Below are 18,539 nucleotides of genomic sequence, written 5' to 3'. Positions count from 1 at the left end.
CCCGCGTTTGCCCTCCCCCCCCCCCCCCCCCCAGCTCTCCTCTGATCTGTCACAGGAGGCTGAGCAGTGCGGGAAGGAGAGACGCTGGCCACTCACATCGCTCTCCTCCCGCATCGCTCGGCCGCCTGTGACAGTTACTCTCCTCCCCGCTGGGACACAGAGCAATGCCCAGGGGGGAGGAGAGGAAGAGCGGATGCTCTGCTATAGCAGCAGAAAAATGGCATTTTGCAAAACGTGCCATTTTCGGCCGATATGTTTCAATATATTTTTAAACATATCCAAAAACAGACAGACAGCTGATTGGATTGAATATGATTAAGGAGTATTGTGATACTGGTCACAGTTTAGGTAAATAAAAGTGTATGATAAAATATAATATGGAAAGAACTAAAAAAAAAAAATGAAAATCACATTAAGGGTCTGGAGGTAATCAATATGAAAGTTAATCAATGAAAAAAGGCACTTCTTTATTGGGCCATTGACAATGCAAACCTATAAGGTATTCAATTTTGTAAATGAGGAAACGTCTGAGTCTGAAATATGGCAGCTAATATTGCTGACTTGTTTTTCATGTTAAAAGCTCCTGAGCTGCTATTCTTATCCTCCCTTCACAACTTGGTTAGCTACTTATCTGGAATAACCATGCTCATCAGGTGTCAGAACACTAAAGATGGCCTTACGTTGCATACATTTTGCTCGGTACATCAAGGACCATCCGAAACGCGCACAGTGGGTGGCCCTATTTGTGGGTGGCAACCTTCAATCAGAAAATTGAAGATTCAGTTGGAAAATTTCTGGGCGAAAAGTGATGGCAGCCAATTGGCCGCTGTCACTGTTTGGGTATTTTGAAAGTGGCAATAATCCACGCATACTTATCTCTGGTCAGTTACTCAGCAAGCTGTAAACCAAGCGATAACAGCCCCAATGCTGACACAGACCGTGTCCACCCCTCGGCCCCATCATACTCCCAGTGTATGTGGAAAAAATCACCAGAAGATGATGAGTAGAGAAGCACAATCCCTAGCCAGCTGAATGAACAGTTTCTTCTTCTAAAAGGTACTTGTTTGTACTTAAATACTAGCAGCATAAGACATCCTAGTGCTCATGAAGCATAGAGATACTTTACTGTAACCTTGGGATGAGACAAGGTGTTAGCGTGATAAAGAAAATACTGCATGTACTACTCCATCGGCATTCCCGGATGCAAGGCAAGCAGTAATTATCACTTGGATAGTAAAATTGTTTTTAAGACATATATGAGACAATAATCTACAGATCAGGTGTAAAACAGCCTAATCTACCATTATACACAATGCCTATAGGCACAAAACAACCATAATTACTGTAAAGGCTTTAACAATACTGCAAATGTCTATTTAAAGTAAAGCAAATGTTTTGTCTGGAGTGCTGAATCTAAATCCACAGTTGTTTATGTCAGATAAACAAAGGAAAAAAATGGGCCTATAATTAAGGAACAGCGAGATAAATATATAACTACAATAGCTAGAAGTAATACAGCTTTTGTTTTGAGCCATTTGAGTTCCTAGTAAGTTTTGCACTCACAGATCTGGGACTTTTGTATTTGCCACTTAGTAAAATAAACACAATTTGCTACGGCGAGAAACACGGAAATGTGATATTTCATAAATAAGCGTCCAGATGGCGAAGTCAGATATGAAATCAAATTATCTTTAATGGACACATGCTGTGAGGATAAGGACATGAGTTGAAAGGTCGTGAGTCATCATAAGTTGGTTCTCTGGTGCTTTAAGTACTAATGCTAATCTGGAGTGGATCTGGTCAATAAACCACCTCTTTCTAACATTAGTTATTGGGGGGTGTTTGAACACTCACCCAAGGTTGCTCAAAGCTGTAAGTACGCCTGCGTTCATCCACGTCGTCTTCATGCCGGGCCTGCTGGAATTCTTGTCGAAGGCGCTGTATTCGGTCATGGTTGCTTGGCGTTGATCGATTACTGAAAAATAAAAATTTCATTAGAGCTCCTCTGCAATATGGCCTGAGAAAGTTTGCACACAACTTTAAAATGTCCACAGATAAATATCAGCACCAACTAAACAGGAAATAAGGTGTTCATAGACAAGATGAAAATAAGATAATCTAACTGCTGAATGACCATTCTCTTTATATGGATTGGTGCATAGAAAAGGCACACTTGTCTCATGCCTGTTTATGCAGTGAGCAGCCACCCATAGCAAAGGGTACATTTAGTGAGAACAGCTTTAAACGACTGGGAAAAACAGCCCAAGCAATTGCTACACCCTAAGTGGTATACATAAATGGTAAGTCTAGTGGCCAAGCTCCCCACCTCATCACCAGTGTGTCTTCGTAAAATGCTGCCCGTCTGCCATTACGCTCACTCTACACCATTGGCAAAAGCTAAGACATAAATTTTGGGTGGACTGACTCTTTAACCCCAAACCATCGCTTGGCAGCTGCATAAATACAGTTAAATTAACAGCTATTACACATCAGGGCAGAGTTTTAAATATGCATTAAAAGGTGAAAGCTACCCGATATGGTTTAAAAGCTACTTTACTGCGTTTGGGTTATAGAGATGGCTACTTTATGACCAAATGAAGTGGTCTGCCAGTACATTCAGTTTACTTTCACTAATCGATGGATATACTGTCATCTACTTTAATGACTAATGCATTTAAATGGAACATCAGTGCTGTACATGCATCGAGATAGAAGATATTTTGTTTATAGAAGGAATACTGAGAAACTCATCCTAATACAAGTCAAAGAAATTGAAAAAGCAAATCACAGAAACTTACAGAAAAATCTAAGTAACTCAGAAATACTTGAAAGCATATCGCATTTGACTTGTTTTTTGCATTTGATGCCCATGTACAGTACGCAAGACTTAAAACAGTACAAAACTGAGGGAACTATTTTAATCATGTTTTTTTTCTCAAAATTCTCAGTGTAAACACTATTAGTATTAATAGGATGGAAAGTCCCTAAACATACATATTACAGATGTTATTTATAAATCATCTGAGGGAATTCACAAACCATCTCAGACAACTCACAAAAGCCTAATTCAAACCTTTATTCTCCACTGTCATTTTTTGCTTCAAGTTTAAGTGTTGTCTTCCTCTGTCGCTTTATAAAAAGATTAATTTCATATAAAAGAAAATAATGTGCTTGCTAACATCAGTGAACATGGCCACAAAATATACAATGTTAATATCACATCCAGAAGACGAGACGGCGATGGCTTTTCCTTCTTTATACTCTAGGCAGCCATCACAAACTATACTTTGAACCATCTCAAGGACAGACATCAAAATAAGGTCAAATCATTGAAACAAACACAAAGATCCCCTACTTATCTATTTGAAATAAAAACTGTTTTGTCCAATAGCAACTAATCGGCCTCTTTCATGCCCATTTTTGCTATTACTGAAATCTGACTCTGCCTTTCCAGCTGTCCTCTCCCATGTGGCCTCCAGTGGACAAAAGGAAGGTGGTGTTGGAATACTTCTATATCCACAAAGCACTGTCCAAGTGGTATCTTCGCCTCTTATCAAGCCCTTGTTAACTTTTTGTTTTCTACTTCTACCTCTCTACTTTGTCCCACACAAACTCATTCATTGCACAGGACACTGACAATCATTTCATGCAGGATGGGTACAATTCAAGATGAGATTACCACTGTCCAGACATTTCCTTCGTCTGACATACCATGTCTAAAACAACATTTAATTCTTCCTTCTTTTGACCCTGTTAATATAGAGGATATTGCTAATATTTTCTCTGACGCCCTCCAAACCACCTGCTCTTAAGACCCTGTCTCCTCAAAACTACTCTGGTCACCCTCTCACTTTATCCTGCGCTCTCTAACCCCCATCTTCAATCTTTATCAGTCTACTGGCCAAATTGCTACAGGGAAACATTGACAGATCAGGCATATTATAAAGCCAACAGTATGAACTATAACCTAAAAATCTGTTGCTGCAATACTTCCATTCCAGCTGAAACATTCCCTGCAGTACCTGTTCTCTGCCACAAGATGTCCTCAGTCTTTGGGGTACAGAGGGTCATGGCACTGGTCCCTGAGTGGTTGTTACTGCAGCACTCTTTACTTTTTTCATGCAGAGAGTAATGCTGATATCATTATGTATGTGTTGCTCTCTCCTCCTCATTCATAGGAGGAGAAGAAGACCCAACGTGTCACCTAATTGGCAAGAAGGCATCAGAAAAAGGCAAGTATATAAAACAACTAGTATATTACTTTGGGGTTGTTCAAGAGGGTTCCCTGGGAGGGGGGGGAGGGGGGAGTTGGGCTTTAAACAGAATTAATGTACATCTAATGCCAACATTTTTTTCTGGATAGATTAAGGAAAGGTTAAAAATGTCTGTTGTTTTTTTCTTTACTAGCATGTGTTGCATTGGTAGATTACCATTCATTCCCAGTCCTATAGATATAACAGGAAGCAAGAGAACTTCACTACAAAGTAAATGAAATCATCTCAGACAGTTGCCCTTGCAGCAAGTCACGCCATTTAAAGAATTTGATTCAGTTCTATAACCAACTCCAATTTTTGGATTTTCCCTTCCTTTCAGTCCCAGTGATGATGCTCACTAGGACAAACAGAGAGGGTGAATCTCCCCAGCAAAGACACAGACAGCAATACAAACTTACCAGGGTTGCAAATCCTGACACATTTTACCCAAAACGAAAAAAATATAAATAACTTTAGATAACTTGAATTCTAAGATTTTATATGACTGAAATTTATATTGGCTACAGTAAAATGAAGTCTTACTTTTATGGGTAGCTGGGCTTTACAGTATCTTATTATCTAAACCTGACATCTGTAAAATTTATTTTCCTTGCAATCTCCAAGACAGGAATATTTCAGAATGACACATGCTTATTACATATAAATACATCCTCCTATTGCAGCATAAATTGCACTTCATTTCAATGCACTGACCTATACTAGCAGCCTTTGATTGAAAGAATTTCATCTCACACAGTATATACAGTACTCTGTGTATCTGGTCACTGCACTGATCAGCCTGTAATTTATGCAAAGTATTCCTTTGTGGTGATCGAGCTTGCTATCCACCCAACTGGAAGCACTCTATGATTTGCTCCTGAACCTTCTCCTGACACCTCATGTATGTAAACCTATCAAGGGACGTTTAGGAAAAAAACCAAGGTCAGCTTGAGTATCCATTCAAAGTTCAACTAAACATTCAATCATTAATTATTATTTGCTCACTGGTTAATTTGTCCTTTAAGGCCTTAGTACATGAAAATGCACAATTTTATCACACAGAAAAAAAAAATGCTTTTTCTATTTTATTTCAAAGCTCAACCCCAGGAAAACACCTAAACACACAGATGATTATATATATAGATAGATATATATAGATATATCTATCTATCTATCTTTATATATAAAACAATATATACAGATGATTATATATAGAGATAGATATATATGGATAGATAGATTGTTAGTGTTAAATGGATTGCCTCAACCCTCTAAATGCTACTTTTGCTGGAAAGCTCAGCCTGTTAAAGGAAGTTGAAAATATAACTTACTGACCGGATCACCAGGTGAAAAAAAAAAAGAAGAAAACTATTGCAGCCATCACATCTAAGAACTGGTAAGATTCAATATATAACATTTTTCTTTTGGGTTTAGATACGGTTTAAAGATGCATTATTGAATACATATCTGCGTACTTTGTTTCTTTTATATCTGCCTGGAGTGCATCTTTAGGGCTAATATTTGTAAGCCTTCAAGTGCAATACTAAAAGTGGAAAACACACAAAATTAATTTATTCCAAGAAAACACATTGGTCTCTCTAATAAGCCTGCTATTTCTAAGCAAGACGTTCTAAATGCTGCATTTTTGCGATTATCTTGCAACGGTATAGCACGCAAATTACAAGACTAGTTAAAATTAAACGAGACATTAGAATAAAATTTGAATGCATGCTCATTTGGTTTGCAGAACAAAGTTCAAACTCTGTGTTGTTGTTTTGCACTAACTGCATGCTACAGATTCCTGAATATTGACCCCGAAGGAAAGTGCAGGCGCCGAGTCATTTTTCTTCAGGTTATTTTGTGATTAAACCCAAATATTGGTGCAATGAACAATATACTAATAGGTGTGTAGATGAAAACAATATACATCAGATCAGAAAACAATGTCATGCACAGTTAAATGGCACAGTTATATGAGAAAGCCTACAACAAATGCAAACACTGCAAAATGAAGCAACATAAGTACCGGCGCTAACAGGGCGCCTTTCAAATGTTTCTGCTGCTTTGTTTTTGGGCAGCATACAAAGAGTGACATTATTCAAGCATGGCTAAACCTTTTTTTTTATTAGTTTCAGTAAAAGGGAAGGGTTGATGGACAGGTGTGCCTATTGCATCTCTCCAACCCCAGCTCCTTTCCTCCGCGAAAAGCCCATTCCAGTGTTCTTTCTCTGCACAAAAATTTATTTTTTAGCCCCTGTGGACTTGAATGTGGCGTATATCGAGATTGGAGATTGTCATTAGACGTTCAAGTCTATGTCTAAGTGCTCAAGTCTGTCCAGTGCTGAAGAAAATGCAGTTGCAGAGGAAGCATAAAGGCCTGTTCACTTCTACTACTACTTTTCCCACCTTACTACTACTTTTCCCACCGCACCACAATGCTTTAGTTTGGAAAAAGTAATCCTGTTCTTTAAAACCCATCAGGATTGTAGTGACGGCTTCTCCCTGGAGAGCTTCACCCTTTCTACTTGTCTTGAGGACCATTGCCACCAGAAAAGAAAGTGATGAAGGAAATGTTATCACCAGAGTGGGAGGTGAAAGGAAAAATCTTACCTATGGCAATATTTCCCTGACTTTCTGTTGTGTATATGGGACAGGAAATGAAGGGTAATCTCCTCAAAGGGACAAAGACATCAAATGGAAAAATGGGTATTTAACTGTTCCCTTTTCTATCCAAAACTTCCAAATACAAAGAAAGTAGGCTTAATATATGCTGAAACTTTTCAAAATACACCAAGGGGTGAAAGCAGATGAGCTGTCAATGGTCTGACACTTTTACACATTAACTCCAGAAAAGATAATGTAAGAGCGTACACAGAATGCTTACGTTGTAAAAGGAGACATATTAAAAACAACTGACATATGACATAATTGATGTAATAGTTTAATTCTGCTACTGTCTATAAAGTAAGTCACCACAGGATATATTACAAAAATATGTTATATTCTCCCCAAGTCCAATTTAATTGAATCGGCTGAAAATATATTATTTTACCTTCTCATGAACTGGGAATTGAGTGCAAACATATTCTGCCACAGCTGGCAATTAATTTAACTTAATAAAATATGATTCCCCCCCTTTTCAAATTAATTTAATCAAACCAAGTGTAAGTGGTGTCGTTATCTGGAACTAAGATGTGAATACAAATATGAGTATTGATATGATAATAATGGTAATAAGTCAGCATCCTAAATGTGTTTTATTATTTGACTATGCAGGTTCTTTGAAGTAGAAGATTGCCATCATAATTTTTATTTTAATTACCATGAAAGCCAAAGCAAATTGTTTAATGTAAATACATAAAGATGGTTTATGACGTTGCATGGAGAAGAAGGTTTAGTCATCGGTTACAATATTTATCCTTATAAATTCAGATAATAAGACTATAACATCATAAAGCTCTGTGAGCTTTATTTGGACTCATGACAACCAGTGGCTTGTGAGAGATGTCAGGCTCTGAGATTCTTCAGATATTTGCTCACTATATGGTTCATATAGGACTGAAATGGCAGGTCATAAGCTTTCCCTGAAGTGCATTGAGGTGGCTTTGTACACCAGCCATGACACAGCAGAGTGAAAGGGATGCATATAAGAAATTAGGCATAGCATCAGGTCGGCACTACACCTACAGCTCAGCAGAGTTGGGTTATCCACAAGGTTACCTAGGTAGGTGCTTATGGATATCCAGAGGGCCCACCTACAACCCTCATGCTCCTGTAGTAAACCAGGCAGATAAAGCAATTAGTTGGAACGGAGCACCTGACTATAACTTGACAAGGTAAAATGCACTTGAAGGCAACTCGTGCCCAATAAGGCAGGTCATGTTAGTTCTTTTCAGTGTCAATTGAATGAATGGGAGACCAAAGCTGCTACATTATCTATGGCCCCACTCTACCTTAATGCATATGTCCACGTGAATGAAAGAACAGATGATGCTTCACGTCTGCTTAGAAGTCTGCTGAACTACAGGAGCCAGGGGTTGCCATAGAGGGGCTGTTAAAGGAGAACTATGAGGGGAGTGATTTTCAGTCAACCTTATAGTTCGAGCCGATATGTGACAATGAAACTGTCACACGTCGGCTCAATAGATCGGGAAGTGAGCGAACACATACCGTCGCTCGCTCACTTCTCGATCCTGTCCCTGCAGAGAGCAGTGACTGTCGCTCAGGGCTCCCAGCAGGGATTCCCCATTCCGATACTCCAGCACTGACTGGAGGAACGAACGTGGGAGGGGGCGGGTACAGCTGGCTCTTCCTCTAGATAGGCAGAGCCAGCTGTCAATCACGCAGCTGGGTGGATCTCGACAGTATTGTCGCGATCCGTCCCGACTGCGGAAGTCTCAGTATACGGTATTCAGTTCTACTGAGAAGAACTATGGGGAAAAACACTTACCCCATAGTTCTCCTTTAAGAGCAGACAGGTTAAACTCATATCAACAGTGGGATGGAATGGGTGGAATCAAGCTTTAAAGGCCCACATATCTACTAAGAGGCACATCCAGGGCCCTATTTAGACAACACACTGCCCTAGACATACCTGAATGACCGCCACCCCTTTTGTTATGTAGCTGCTAATGTTATGTTGTTGGAGGCAGCAGGCAGTCTGCTTTATAAGCAGGATGACTTCTCAACTCAAACCAGATAATTGAGAGACAGTTTAATTTTCCCTGCGCTATATAAAGAGTCTTCTGACTCCTCTCAACACTTCTTGCAGCCTCTGCTGCCCAAAGAATTTAGCCACAAATTACTAGAGGTGACCTAGAAGAGGAAAAAGAAAAAAGATAACACACTTTTGTAAATTCTGAGGCTTGGTGTATATATAGCACTGGCCTGTCTACTTAACTGCAGCAGAAAAGGACAACAATTTGGTACTTAACTCTAATTGAAAGCTACAACATTTCATCTCAGAGAAAGTACTGGATATGTTTCTCATGTACTGGCACCAAATGTATCAAGTGTAAGATCTTTAACCATCAAGGGCTGCAAATAAAATGAGCAAGAAGGACAAAAGCAGTTCAAAATACACCAGTCTGACGTGCTGGATGTACAGATTTTGAAAGGTACCAAGTATCTAAGACACTTTATTTGTGGGCCTGTCTCTAATGGCCACTATAAGATTTAACCACATGCTGGCAGTCACTTTGTGAGGCTACAGCTACCAGAGGAGATTTTTAGTAGCTCACTCCTACTAAAATCTCTAATGATTAATCACGAGGAGTAGCAATTGATTGCCATACAGATTAAACAAATATCTCCCTATAGGGTAAGCAAGACAAGTGGTATATGAAAGTAAAGCTCAAGCTTACATGATCACACAATGCCCTAATCATGTGTGATTGGTTGATAAAAGATGCTACTTGTGTATTTTAGGTAGCAATTTGCTCCATTCATTTAGTTAAGAAATACTAATCCAAGTGATTAATCACTAGCAAATTTAGCAGCAAGAGTGAACTCTTAAAAATGGGGTGACTGCCATAAAATGACAGTGTATGCCTGGGAAAATTAACAATAAATCCCTCCAATACATGCACATTTCTCTCTCGCTTTTCCCTTTAAAATTACCAAAACTAGGTTATATTAGGAACTAATAATCTACCCAAATTGTATCCAGTCAGCCTGTCTCCTGCACTACACAATTGTTGGTAGATCTAAAGGAGATTGTATAATGAGATTATAATCTGTGTGGTGAGCTATACATGCACATTTTCCCATGTTTTATCTCTTTAAACCTGTTGTAGGTACAGAAACATAACTGCTGATGTGACAGAAATATAGTGTGCTCCAACCTCTTTCACAAGACAACACAGCATGGTATAGGCCTGGTGCAGACCTGATCCAGGATCGCGTGGTCCTGCACAATATCAGACAGCAATTGCCGCACAGCCCCAGTGAGTTTAATGGGCGACATCTACGCAGCAATTGCAGAAAAAAGGTACATGTACCTTATTTTTTGCAATACACAACGCGCGGCTGTTTTAGCCATCATGTTCGGATGCACGGGCGGAATCGTGGCGGGAAACCGCACGATCCACCCCGCTGTGGTGGCCGTCACTGTGACTGCGCGGATTGATCATCTAGGTGTGCACCGGCCCTCAAGCTCTGAAATCTTAAGCACTTGGTGTCAGCCCTGTCTTCTTAATTTCTGATGGATTACAAACGACAAAGATCACTCCACATCTACATGACACCTTCTTGCGCACAAGTAGAAAGCACATGAAGTCATCAGCTCACAAGATTTCTGGCAGAATCATCAGGTATTTTGTACATGTCAAACCAAAAGTTGGCAAAAAAAAGAGCGTGGTCTAAATTCCCTGTCTAAGCTGACAAGGTTGCCTTTACGGCACTGAGATTCCAAGCAGTGCTATCAGCATGCCTGAGCCCCCTTTTTTTTTCCCCCCCCCCCCCCCCGGCCTATAGATCACCTTCACTTATCCTCATCTCTACAACACCCCCCATAAGTGTTCTGTAGTTCAGAAGGGGAGAAAGGCAGGGGCGGATTGGGCTGGAGGGCAATTGCCCCCTGGGCCTCTTTGGTGCCTGTAAAAACGGCCGCCAGCGCAGTGGCAATCTCCCCTCTTGGCCGCTCGGATTCTGCAGAGGAGGACATGAGGCTTGGCAGGGAGAACAGGCAAAGCAGGGGGTGGGCCAAGTCGCTGCACCATGGGCCTCTGGGTTGTACTTGCCCCCTGGGTTAAAAGTTGCCAGTCAGCCCCTGGAGAAAGACATGGCTAAGAAAACGTCTTGGGATTTAAGAGAGGCAGCGTTGTCAGCTCAAATAAGAAGTTAAGGCCTAACTGGATATCTTATAGTACAGTATCAAATCTGCGCTTAGGAAAAACTTCCAATCCAATTAGTGAATAAATACATAAAGTATCTAAAATTAAATAATAAAGCTGCTGTAACCCAGACACTAAGTCCAATAGTAAGCAAGTAAATAAATATGCAGCGCTCGTACCCTTAATCGTAATAATAATTAGTGAAGAAATAGGTGATCAAATTTAGGATGATTAATTAATAATGTACCAACATGTGACATAAATGTGAAAACATATATATTCCATAACACAATCATAGATTGGTGAACAACATTGTATATACATCCAAAGTGATAAATGAAAATTCATGAAAAAAATATATATATATAAAATGCAAAAATAAATAATCAATAAAGTGCAAAAATTAAATAGAAAATAGGTAGATAAATAGTCCCAAAAGTGCTTGATAGTTGTTGCAAAAAATCGCCTCGTGCCACACAGTCACCCCCTTAAGAGTGCACACTCACCACATATAGATGGATGTAAGCTCACAGCCAAAAAGTTCAGGTGTATGTCAGCGGGCTGCCCATTGCTTTCGATGTCCCATAAGATATTAAGTCCCCGCAATTATAAGAAAAAAGAACCTCTCATTGCGCAGTAAATCAAATTAGGTTTATTGAATGAACTTTAAAAAACTCACATCAATCGTGAGAAACGACTGGCCGGTAGACTCCAAAAACAAACAGCCTGCACTTCCGCATCCAGTGTAGCGGGTCTATCCGACGCTACACTGGATGCAGAAGTGCAGGCTATTTGTTTTTCACAAGGAATATACAATGTTGTTCACCAATTTATGATTGTGTTCTGGAATATATGTGTTTTTCACATTTATGTCACATCTTGATACATTATTAATTGATTTGTTTAATCAATCATCCTAAATTTGATCACCTATTTCTTCACTAATTATTATTACGATTAAGGGTACGAGCGCAGCATATTTATTTACTTGCTAACTGGATATCTGGCTATAACTAGGTATTTTTCTGCTTGTGCAGCATTTTTAAAGGGATAATAGAGAAGTGTGCAACTACTGCAGATATGTACAGCCCAGATATACAGTTTAAATCCCAGTATTAAGAGATTAAAATCACCCATGTAGGTTAGGCCGTAGCATATGTGAAAACAACTATAAGAAAAAAAAAGAACTTAATTGGCGTTAAGAATTTAAGAATCACGGTGTTCTGGAAATCTTGCAGGCAGTTTGCAGACCAAAGCAATGAGGTACTACAAATTTCAATATGCCCACATGATGTTCCCCACCAAGAAGGTCTGCATACTGTCCGCGGCTGTATTAAATAGCATTTTCCTCTGTCATCTTCCATCCTAATTCCCCATCAAGCGTGTACACAATTTTAAATCCAGAAATCGATTTTCCAAAGTAGTTTTTTGTGAGGCTGACATTATGTGTAATCACGAACCACTCTGCCTAACCCTAAAATTGCTGAATAGATAGGCTACCTTACTGACAATAATGGCTCAGTGGGAGCACGCTGGAGAGAAAAGTACCAATTTTTGTTTCTGTACGAGTCATCCTTGTAGGGGGTTCAGGAGCACAACAATTTTGTGCGAATTTTCTCTGGCTAACCAAACAGAGATGAGACAGGCTGCTTTACCCAAAGTGCAAGATAAAAAAAAAATTCTCTAGAAATAAAAACAAAAAAACTGGCAGATATTTTCATATCTTGCTGTGAGGGTAGAATATCTCTATTCGAGGAAGCATGGATGTGGGGGACAGAAAGCAATTTAGGCACTTTAAAATGAGGTATAACAAGGTATGTAATTGCAAAGCTAGACACTACATTTTACCCACTGCATGCTTTTAAGTGGATACCGAGATTGCCTTCAATAAGGTATAATCATCTGTAATCATTTTTGGTGTTGAACACAATTACAACTCAATGGGGAAGGCAAGGTGGGAAACAATGACAAGAGTTTTAAAAGGTCTGACACCCCTACACATTTACATTTGGCCAACTGGGTAAAACATAGGGTTGTGTGGCAACCACTGTCCCAACACAGAGGATGCTAATTAAAGCAATGTATTAAGGACAAACTTCAATCAACATTGAAAATTACGTGCTAAACTACCAAAGGCTTGTATTTTCCATCCAGGCATAGATGTAATATACCAGGACATTCTACTATTTTACAGTACTTTTTTGCTAGAATACCAAATGCTGCGCCCTGTGCAGTTCTGGCTTCCTTAATTCTGTCAGCTGTACATTGCTTACAGGAAAGGGAAGGAAAAGGAAAGGAGAAAGAAAACAAAGGAAATTGGGGAAAAGAAAACAAAGGAAATGGGGGAAGCAAGGAAAGGAGGTCAGAAAAAGTTAGGGGAGGGAAGAGAGTAAAGGAAAGGAAACTTAAAGGGAAAGGAAAATATAAAAGTAAAGGGTAAGAACAGGTGAAGAAAGGGGAAAGTAAAAACAAAGAAAAGGGGCAATTAAAAGAAAAGGAAGGGTGAGAAAAGGGGACAATAAAAACAAAAGAAAATAGGTAAGTAAAAGGAAATAAGAGGAAATAAAAAGTAAAGGGTGAAGTAAATGGAAAGGCAAAGGGGTAAGTAAAATAATAGGAAAGGGAAAAGTGAAAGGAAAGGATAGGAAATGGGGAAGTAAAGTAAAAAGAAGGGAAAGGGGAGAGTAAAGGGAAGAGAAAGCAGAGAGAAAAAGTAAAGGAGAAAGTAAAACAAGGAATGGAAGAGAAGAAAAGGAGGAAAATAAATGTAAAGGAAAGGAGAAAAGAAAACTAATTAGAGAGGAAAAAGTAATGGTAAAGCAAATAAGGAAACGTAAAGGAATGGCACAAAATACAAGGAAATGAATTGGGAAAACAACAGTGAAAGAAAAAAAAATAACTGGATAAGAAAAGGAAAATGTAAAGAAAAAGGGAAAAAAGGAAAGGAGTTCACCATAGCAGTGAACGTGGGCTGCTGTACTCACACTAATGTATATCTGCCCACCAGATGTCAAGAGGCATCTACCAAGACACCTCAGTTTTCCAAAGTCCATGATCCAATTATAATAACATATTACTTACAGAACTAACTGGGATTTGGTCACAAAAAATATGCCTTGCCATATTTGATGGCTTGGCTGGAAAAAAAAGCAAATTCTCATATCTGCCATGCAATCCAACTTACACAATGAAACACAGTGCAGGTTAATAGTGAAAAACCATCACCTGACTGGGCACTGTGACAAACACTTTCAGTCCTCCAGTTTAAGAAAAAAAAGTTTCACATTTAAAATGATGAAAAACACTTTCTCTTTCTATGAATGGCAATTTACTTCATATCCTTCATTCAGTACAAGAAAAATTATACACAATGGCAGAAGACAACACAGGAAGAGATCTATCCAGCCTAAACAGATAACTTGGACACTTTTGGCAAAAAAGGTACAACACCTCAGCTGCTGAGCATGAAATGGTCAGATTAAAGGTGCACCTAACACCTCCCCGCACAAATCATTTAAAATGCGGCAGATAAATGAAAGTGGTGTGCTTGGCTTTTCACTAAGTGTTCACAAAAAAAGAAAAATTGGCAGCAGGGGAGTTTTATCAGAGTTCACAGGTAGTCTGAGAATGTCATTTACCCTGAAACAATGCCACAACTGGGGTTGTGTGAAGACTGGAGCCATTGAATCTCCAGAAGCAAAACACCCCCTTTTTTTTGTGTGAGGAAAGGCCTGTGGCAGAGGCTTTTGTCGAAAATACCGATGTATTGCTGAATGCCAATGTCAAAACCTCACCAGGCACTACATCATTTAGTAAATTATTAACATCCTGCACTAATGAAGAAGCTTCCTTCATTAAATATTGACGCGCAATGTTTTAGGATGTTTGCCAGCACTGACAGAAGGTGTATATGATAAATATAGCTTCCAGGTCCATTTTTTTTTTTATTCCCTTCTGGTTTCCCAATGCTTACTTAAAGGAAACATGTCAGACTGAGGCCTTTCCAAAGGTTTGTGAAATGTTATATTCTAGGATCACAATGTGCAACCCTCTCGGGGGAGCAGAGAAGGTCAAAGGGTTGTCCCTGTGTTAATGGCAACACATGGGCGCACAGGACAAGGCTCTGACCATGTTTCAATTACCTTTTTCAATTAGTTCCAAGGATCAATGATTGTACTAAAAAGCCTGTAGGAAAATGATCAGTGTAGACAAGGCGCTGTTACAGGTTTACATGTGTAATGGCCTGTACCAGAAAACAGACAGTAAGCTCCCATTACTCAAAACAGCCTAAAACAGACGTGTCAATCATCGCTTGTCAATCATCACTCATTAGTAGCACAAACGTAGTAAAGCATAGATGACGACTGACTCTGATTTTCCAGATTTATCCCTAGAAATGTCTCTAATCTTCAGTTTGTCCTATTATATCAAATGACTGTCACCTATCAGACTGCAACTTTTATTCCCTGGAAAAACAAAACAAGGAATTCTGATTGGCTCCTACAAGTTCTGCCTTTTTCACAATTTCCGTCTTGATTTTTTCCCCCTTCAATTTAGGATTTTCTTATTTCCTTGTGAAAGCTGCCGAGCAATTCTCAAACATCTATGTAGAGACAACTCTCTATAAGGCATTCTAGGAAATTTCAACTGCAGGGAGTGCGGCTTTCAGAGGTAAAATTGAACATAGTAGCTGCATATACCTTTACAGTACCATAGCTTTAATTATATGCAGCCTCATGTATGCATGCATTTGCCTCATGCCAGGCCTTGAAGCACAGGGGTTTTGCTCAAAACAATAGCCAAAGGAAATGTTATTAGTAGACTGGTTGCTAAGCTACACCGTTACTTTAAGAACAAGGATAAAAAAGTGTATGCATTGTCATGGTTGCCCTCAAAGAAACAACAGTCTATAGAGTACATAGCACCAGATTACATTTTTTTCAGTGTAATGTTAAAGCGTATTGAAACCCAAAAACAAAAAATAATAATATAATGCAGCGTACTATATCTTGGATGTGATGACTGCATTATTTTTGTTTTTCAGGCTTTTCCTTTCTTTGCACCTGCAAATAACAGAATTCCTGCCATGATTGGCGGCCAGGCTGACCATGTCTGCCTTTGTTCATTCTCCATTACATGGTGGGCAGTGTTGATGGTAATTGTGATGTATATCATATTGGTTCTTGAGTTTAGTTAAAGGCTACGTTTACCTTTGGGACCGTGTCTCCTGTTCCACCCATATTCAGGGTGTTACATGAAACAAAGTCGCATCGCAACTCCACTTACCTAATTTGCAGGGTTTCATCTCCCCGCAGGCTGCTGCTACTTCTTTAATTTGGTGCGGGGCTGTACGTGGTTCTAACCACACAGCTGTGTCATCCATTCACAGATCCGTTGACAAGATCTGTCAATGGAGAAATTACAAGTCCTACCAGCCACCACAGCAGACGTGGAATACAAGTGTGGTGATGTCCACCCATTCTTCCTCTCCGCAACCGTGTTACTGACCATCTGCAGGAGCCAGATCGTGGTTGCAATGCTTTATTAGCTCCAATGCAATATTATTTTTCTTTTATGAAGATGTGTGCATTTATTATTATTTGAAAAAAAGTGGACTATGCCTTTAAGATGTTGATGTGTGTAGGTGTGATGTCTGTATTGAATATGTTACACACATTCTGCTGCCAACCACATATATGTCAGGCAAAAATACCGTTTAGGTTGTGGAGATGAAATGATCATAAGTGTAAAAACTCAAATAGGACATTAACCAACAGGTCAAACCGATACTGGATAGAGGAGGCTAGAGATGAAATGTGTCCTCTTTCTCAGCTGAAGTAATAGATGTGTAGGTGGATGTCAGACCTAGAGCGCCTACTTTCCTACAATATCATTTTACCTTAATTAATAGAGGCAATGCAAAGTCTCTAGAGAGCCAGCTGTCCATCAGCCTGCGGGGTGGGTCTCAACAGTATTGTCAGGATCCATCCCTGCTGCGGCACGGCTCTGCACTCTAGGCATATAGCAGGCAATAGCCCGCTATATACTGAGTTTTGGGTCACTGGAGGACATTTGTATATGTCCTCCCGTGACCCTGAAGAGTAAAAAAAAAAAAAGTTGCCCCTTTTCTCCTTTAACTTAATTACGAAACTTCACACTTACCTTGACCCCTCAAATCTTAGTCCCGTGACCCTAATTTCTAGCACTCTAACTTAAGTTAACTCTAATCCATATTTACTGTTTTCTCGCTGAAAGTAGCAGTAATTTCTCTTAACTTAGAACACAGTTATTGGTCCTTGGTTGACCAATATAGCTGCTATTTTGACTGAATGATTCTGTGCCTTCAGTAGAGATCACCTGAACAAATGCCTAGACACCTATTAAGGGATCCCAGATCAGCATTCTCTGCAGTATTTCATGGCTGCTGGTAAATTTTGTGACTGAGTATGGTGGGCAGGATAATGAAGCTGCTTTTTGTCTATAGTTCCACTTTAAGTGCTATTTTCTGGGTTTATGAACAAGGATATGAGAATGAAAAGTTGTTTCATTGTTGTGAACAGAAGTTTGCTATGATTTTCTGCAACAAAGCTTCCTCAGGGATCTCAGAAGAGGAACGCTTGAGGCTAGGAAGCTTTGCTTTGAAGCAACTGGGTCAGCTCTTGAAGAGATGGGAAAGAAGTTGTGCTGTTAATTCTGTAGTTGGATAGTGAAATGTCAAATCATGTCTTCAAGAGAGTGGAAGCAGTGGGAATCTCTGTAACATTGCAAATGTATTCAGAAACACATCTCAATAATACATCTTTTCCTCTGCACAAAGTTTGAGCATCTAAGGAGAACTTTGCTGAATGAACAGGAGGAGAGCACTGCATGTTTTTGTAAGGTGGATAATGAAGTCCCATGCCACATAAATTTAACAGATGGAATTTCACTTGTGGAACACAGACGAAAAGAAAACTTAATCTGACCTGTTCCCTGGACAATACAAGGAGTAGAAACGAAGTGACACTTTTACCTGCTTTGCTTCTTATTTTTACCTTTTTAAGAATAATTATACAGTGCTGAATAGTGCTGATGCAGAGTAATTGTGTAAAACATAGTCATGCACTGCTGGTCTTAGTTTTGTAAATGTTTGCACCTATAACCTGGGACTGCTTAGTTGAGGATCGCCAGGAGTGGTGATCCACAACTAAGCAGTCCAATCTCATGTCAGCAAGGAATGGCACCTGGACAAACTACTTCCTTAAAAGAAAAAGGCATTACTCCTGGATATACCTACATGTTCTGTAAACCTGCCTGGAATAAAGGAAGACCAAATAAGAACTCAACAGACCCTACATTTAATAATGCTTTCTAACATTTAAAGTGGAACTATGGGCAAACTCATCCCCCACATATATGATAAAGTCTGTCAAGTAGCATTAACACAGATTTTGTTTTTCTTCCCCCCCCCCCC

General features: G+C 39.5%; 1 protein-coding gene across 6 annotated transcripts in view; it reads right to left on the bottom strand.

Moving 5' to 3' along the window:
- Positions 1-18,539, bottom strand: part of PARD3 (par-3 family cell polarity regulator) — a 535,067-nt gene that overhangs the window by 19,888 nt on the left and 496,640 nt on the right. For all 6 annotated transcript variants that reach the window (XM_018552327.1, XM_018552326.1, XM_018552321.1 and 3 more), the window contains one exon: positions 1,855-1,975. In XM_018552327.1, the coding sequence (XP_018407829.1) occupies positions 1,855-1,975 (121 nt within the window). The remainder of the gene's footprint in view (positions 1-1,854; positions 1,976-18,539) is intronic.

This window comes from Nanorana parkeri, unplaced genomic scaffold, assembly GCF_000935625.1.
Source record: "Nanorana parkeri isolate BGI_ZX_2015 unplaced genomic scaffold, ASM93562v1 scaffold84, whole genome shotgun sequence".
In the NCBI taxonomy this organism is placed as follows: Eukaryota; Metazoa; Chordata; class Amphibia; order Anura; family Dicroglossidae; genus Nanorana; species Nanorana parkeri.
The sequence above is the reverse complement of the archived record's forward strand: the minus strand, read 5'-3'. Positions and strand labels throughout refer to the sequence as shown.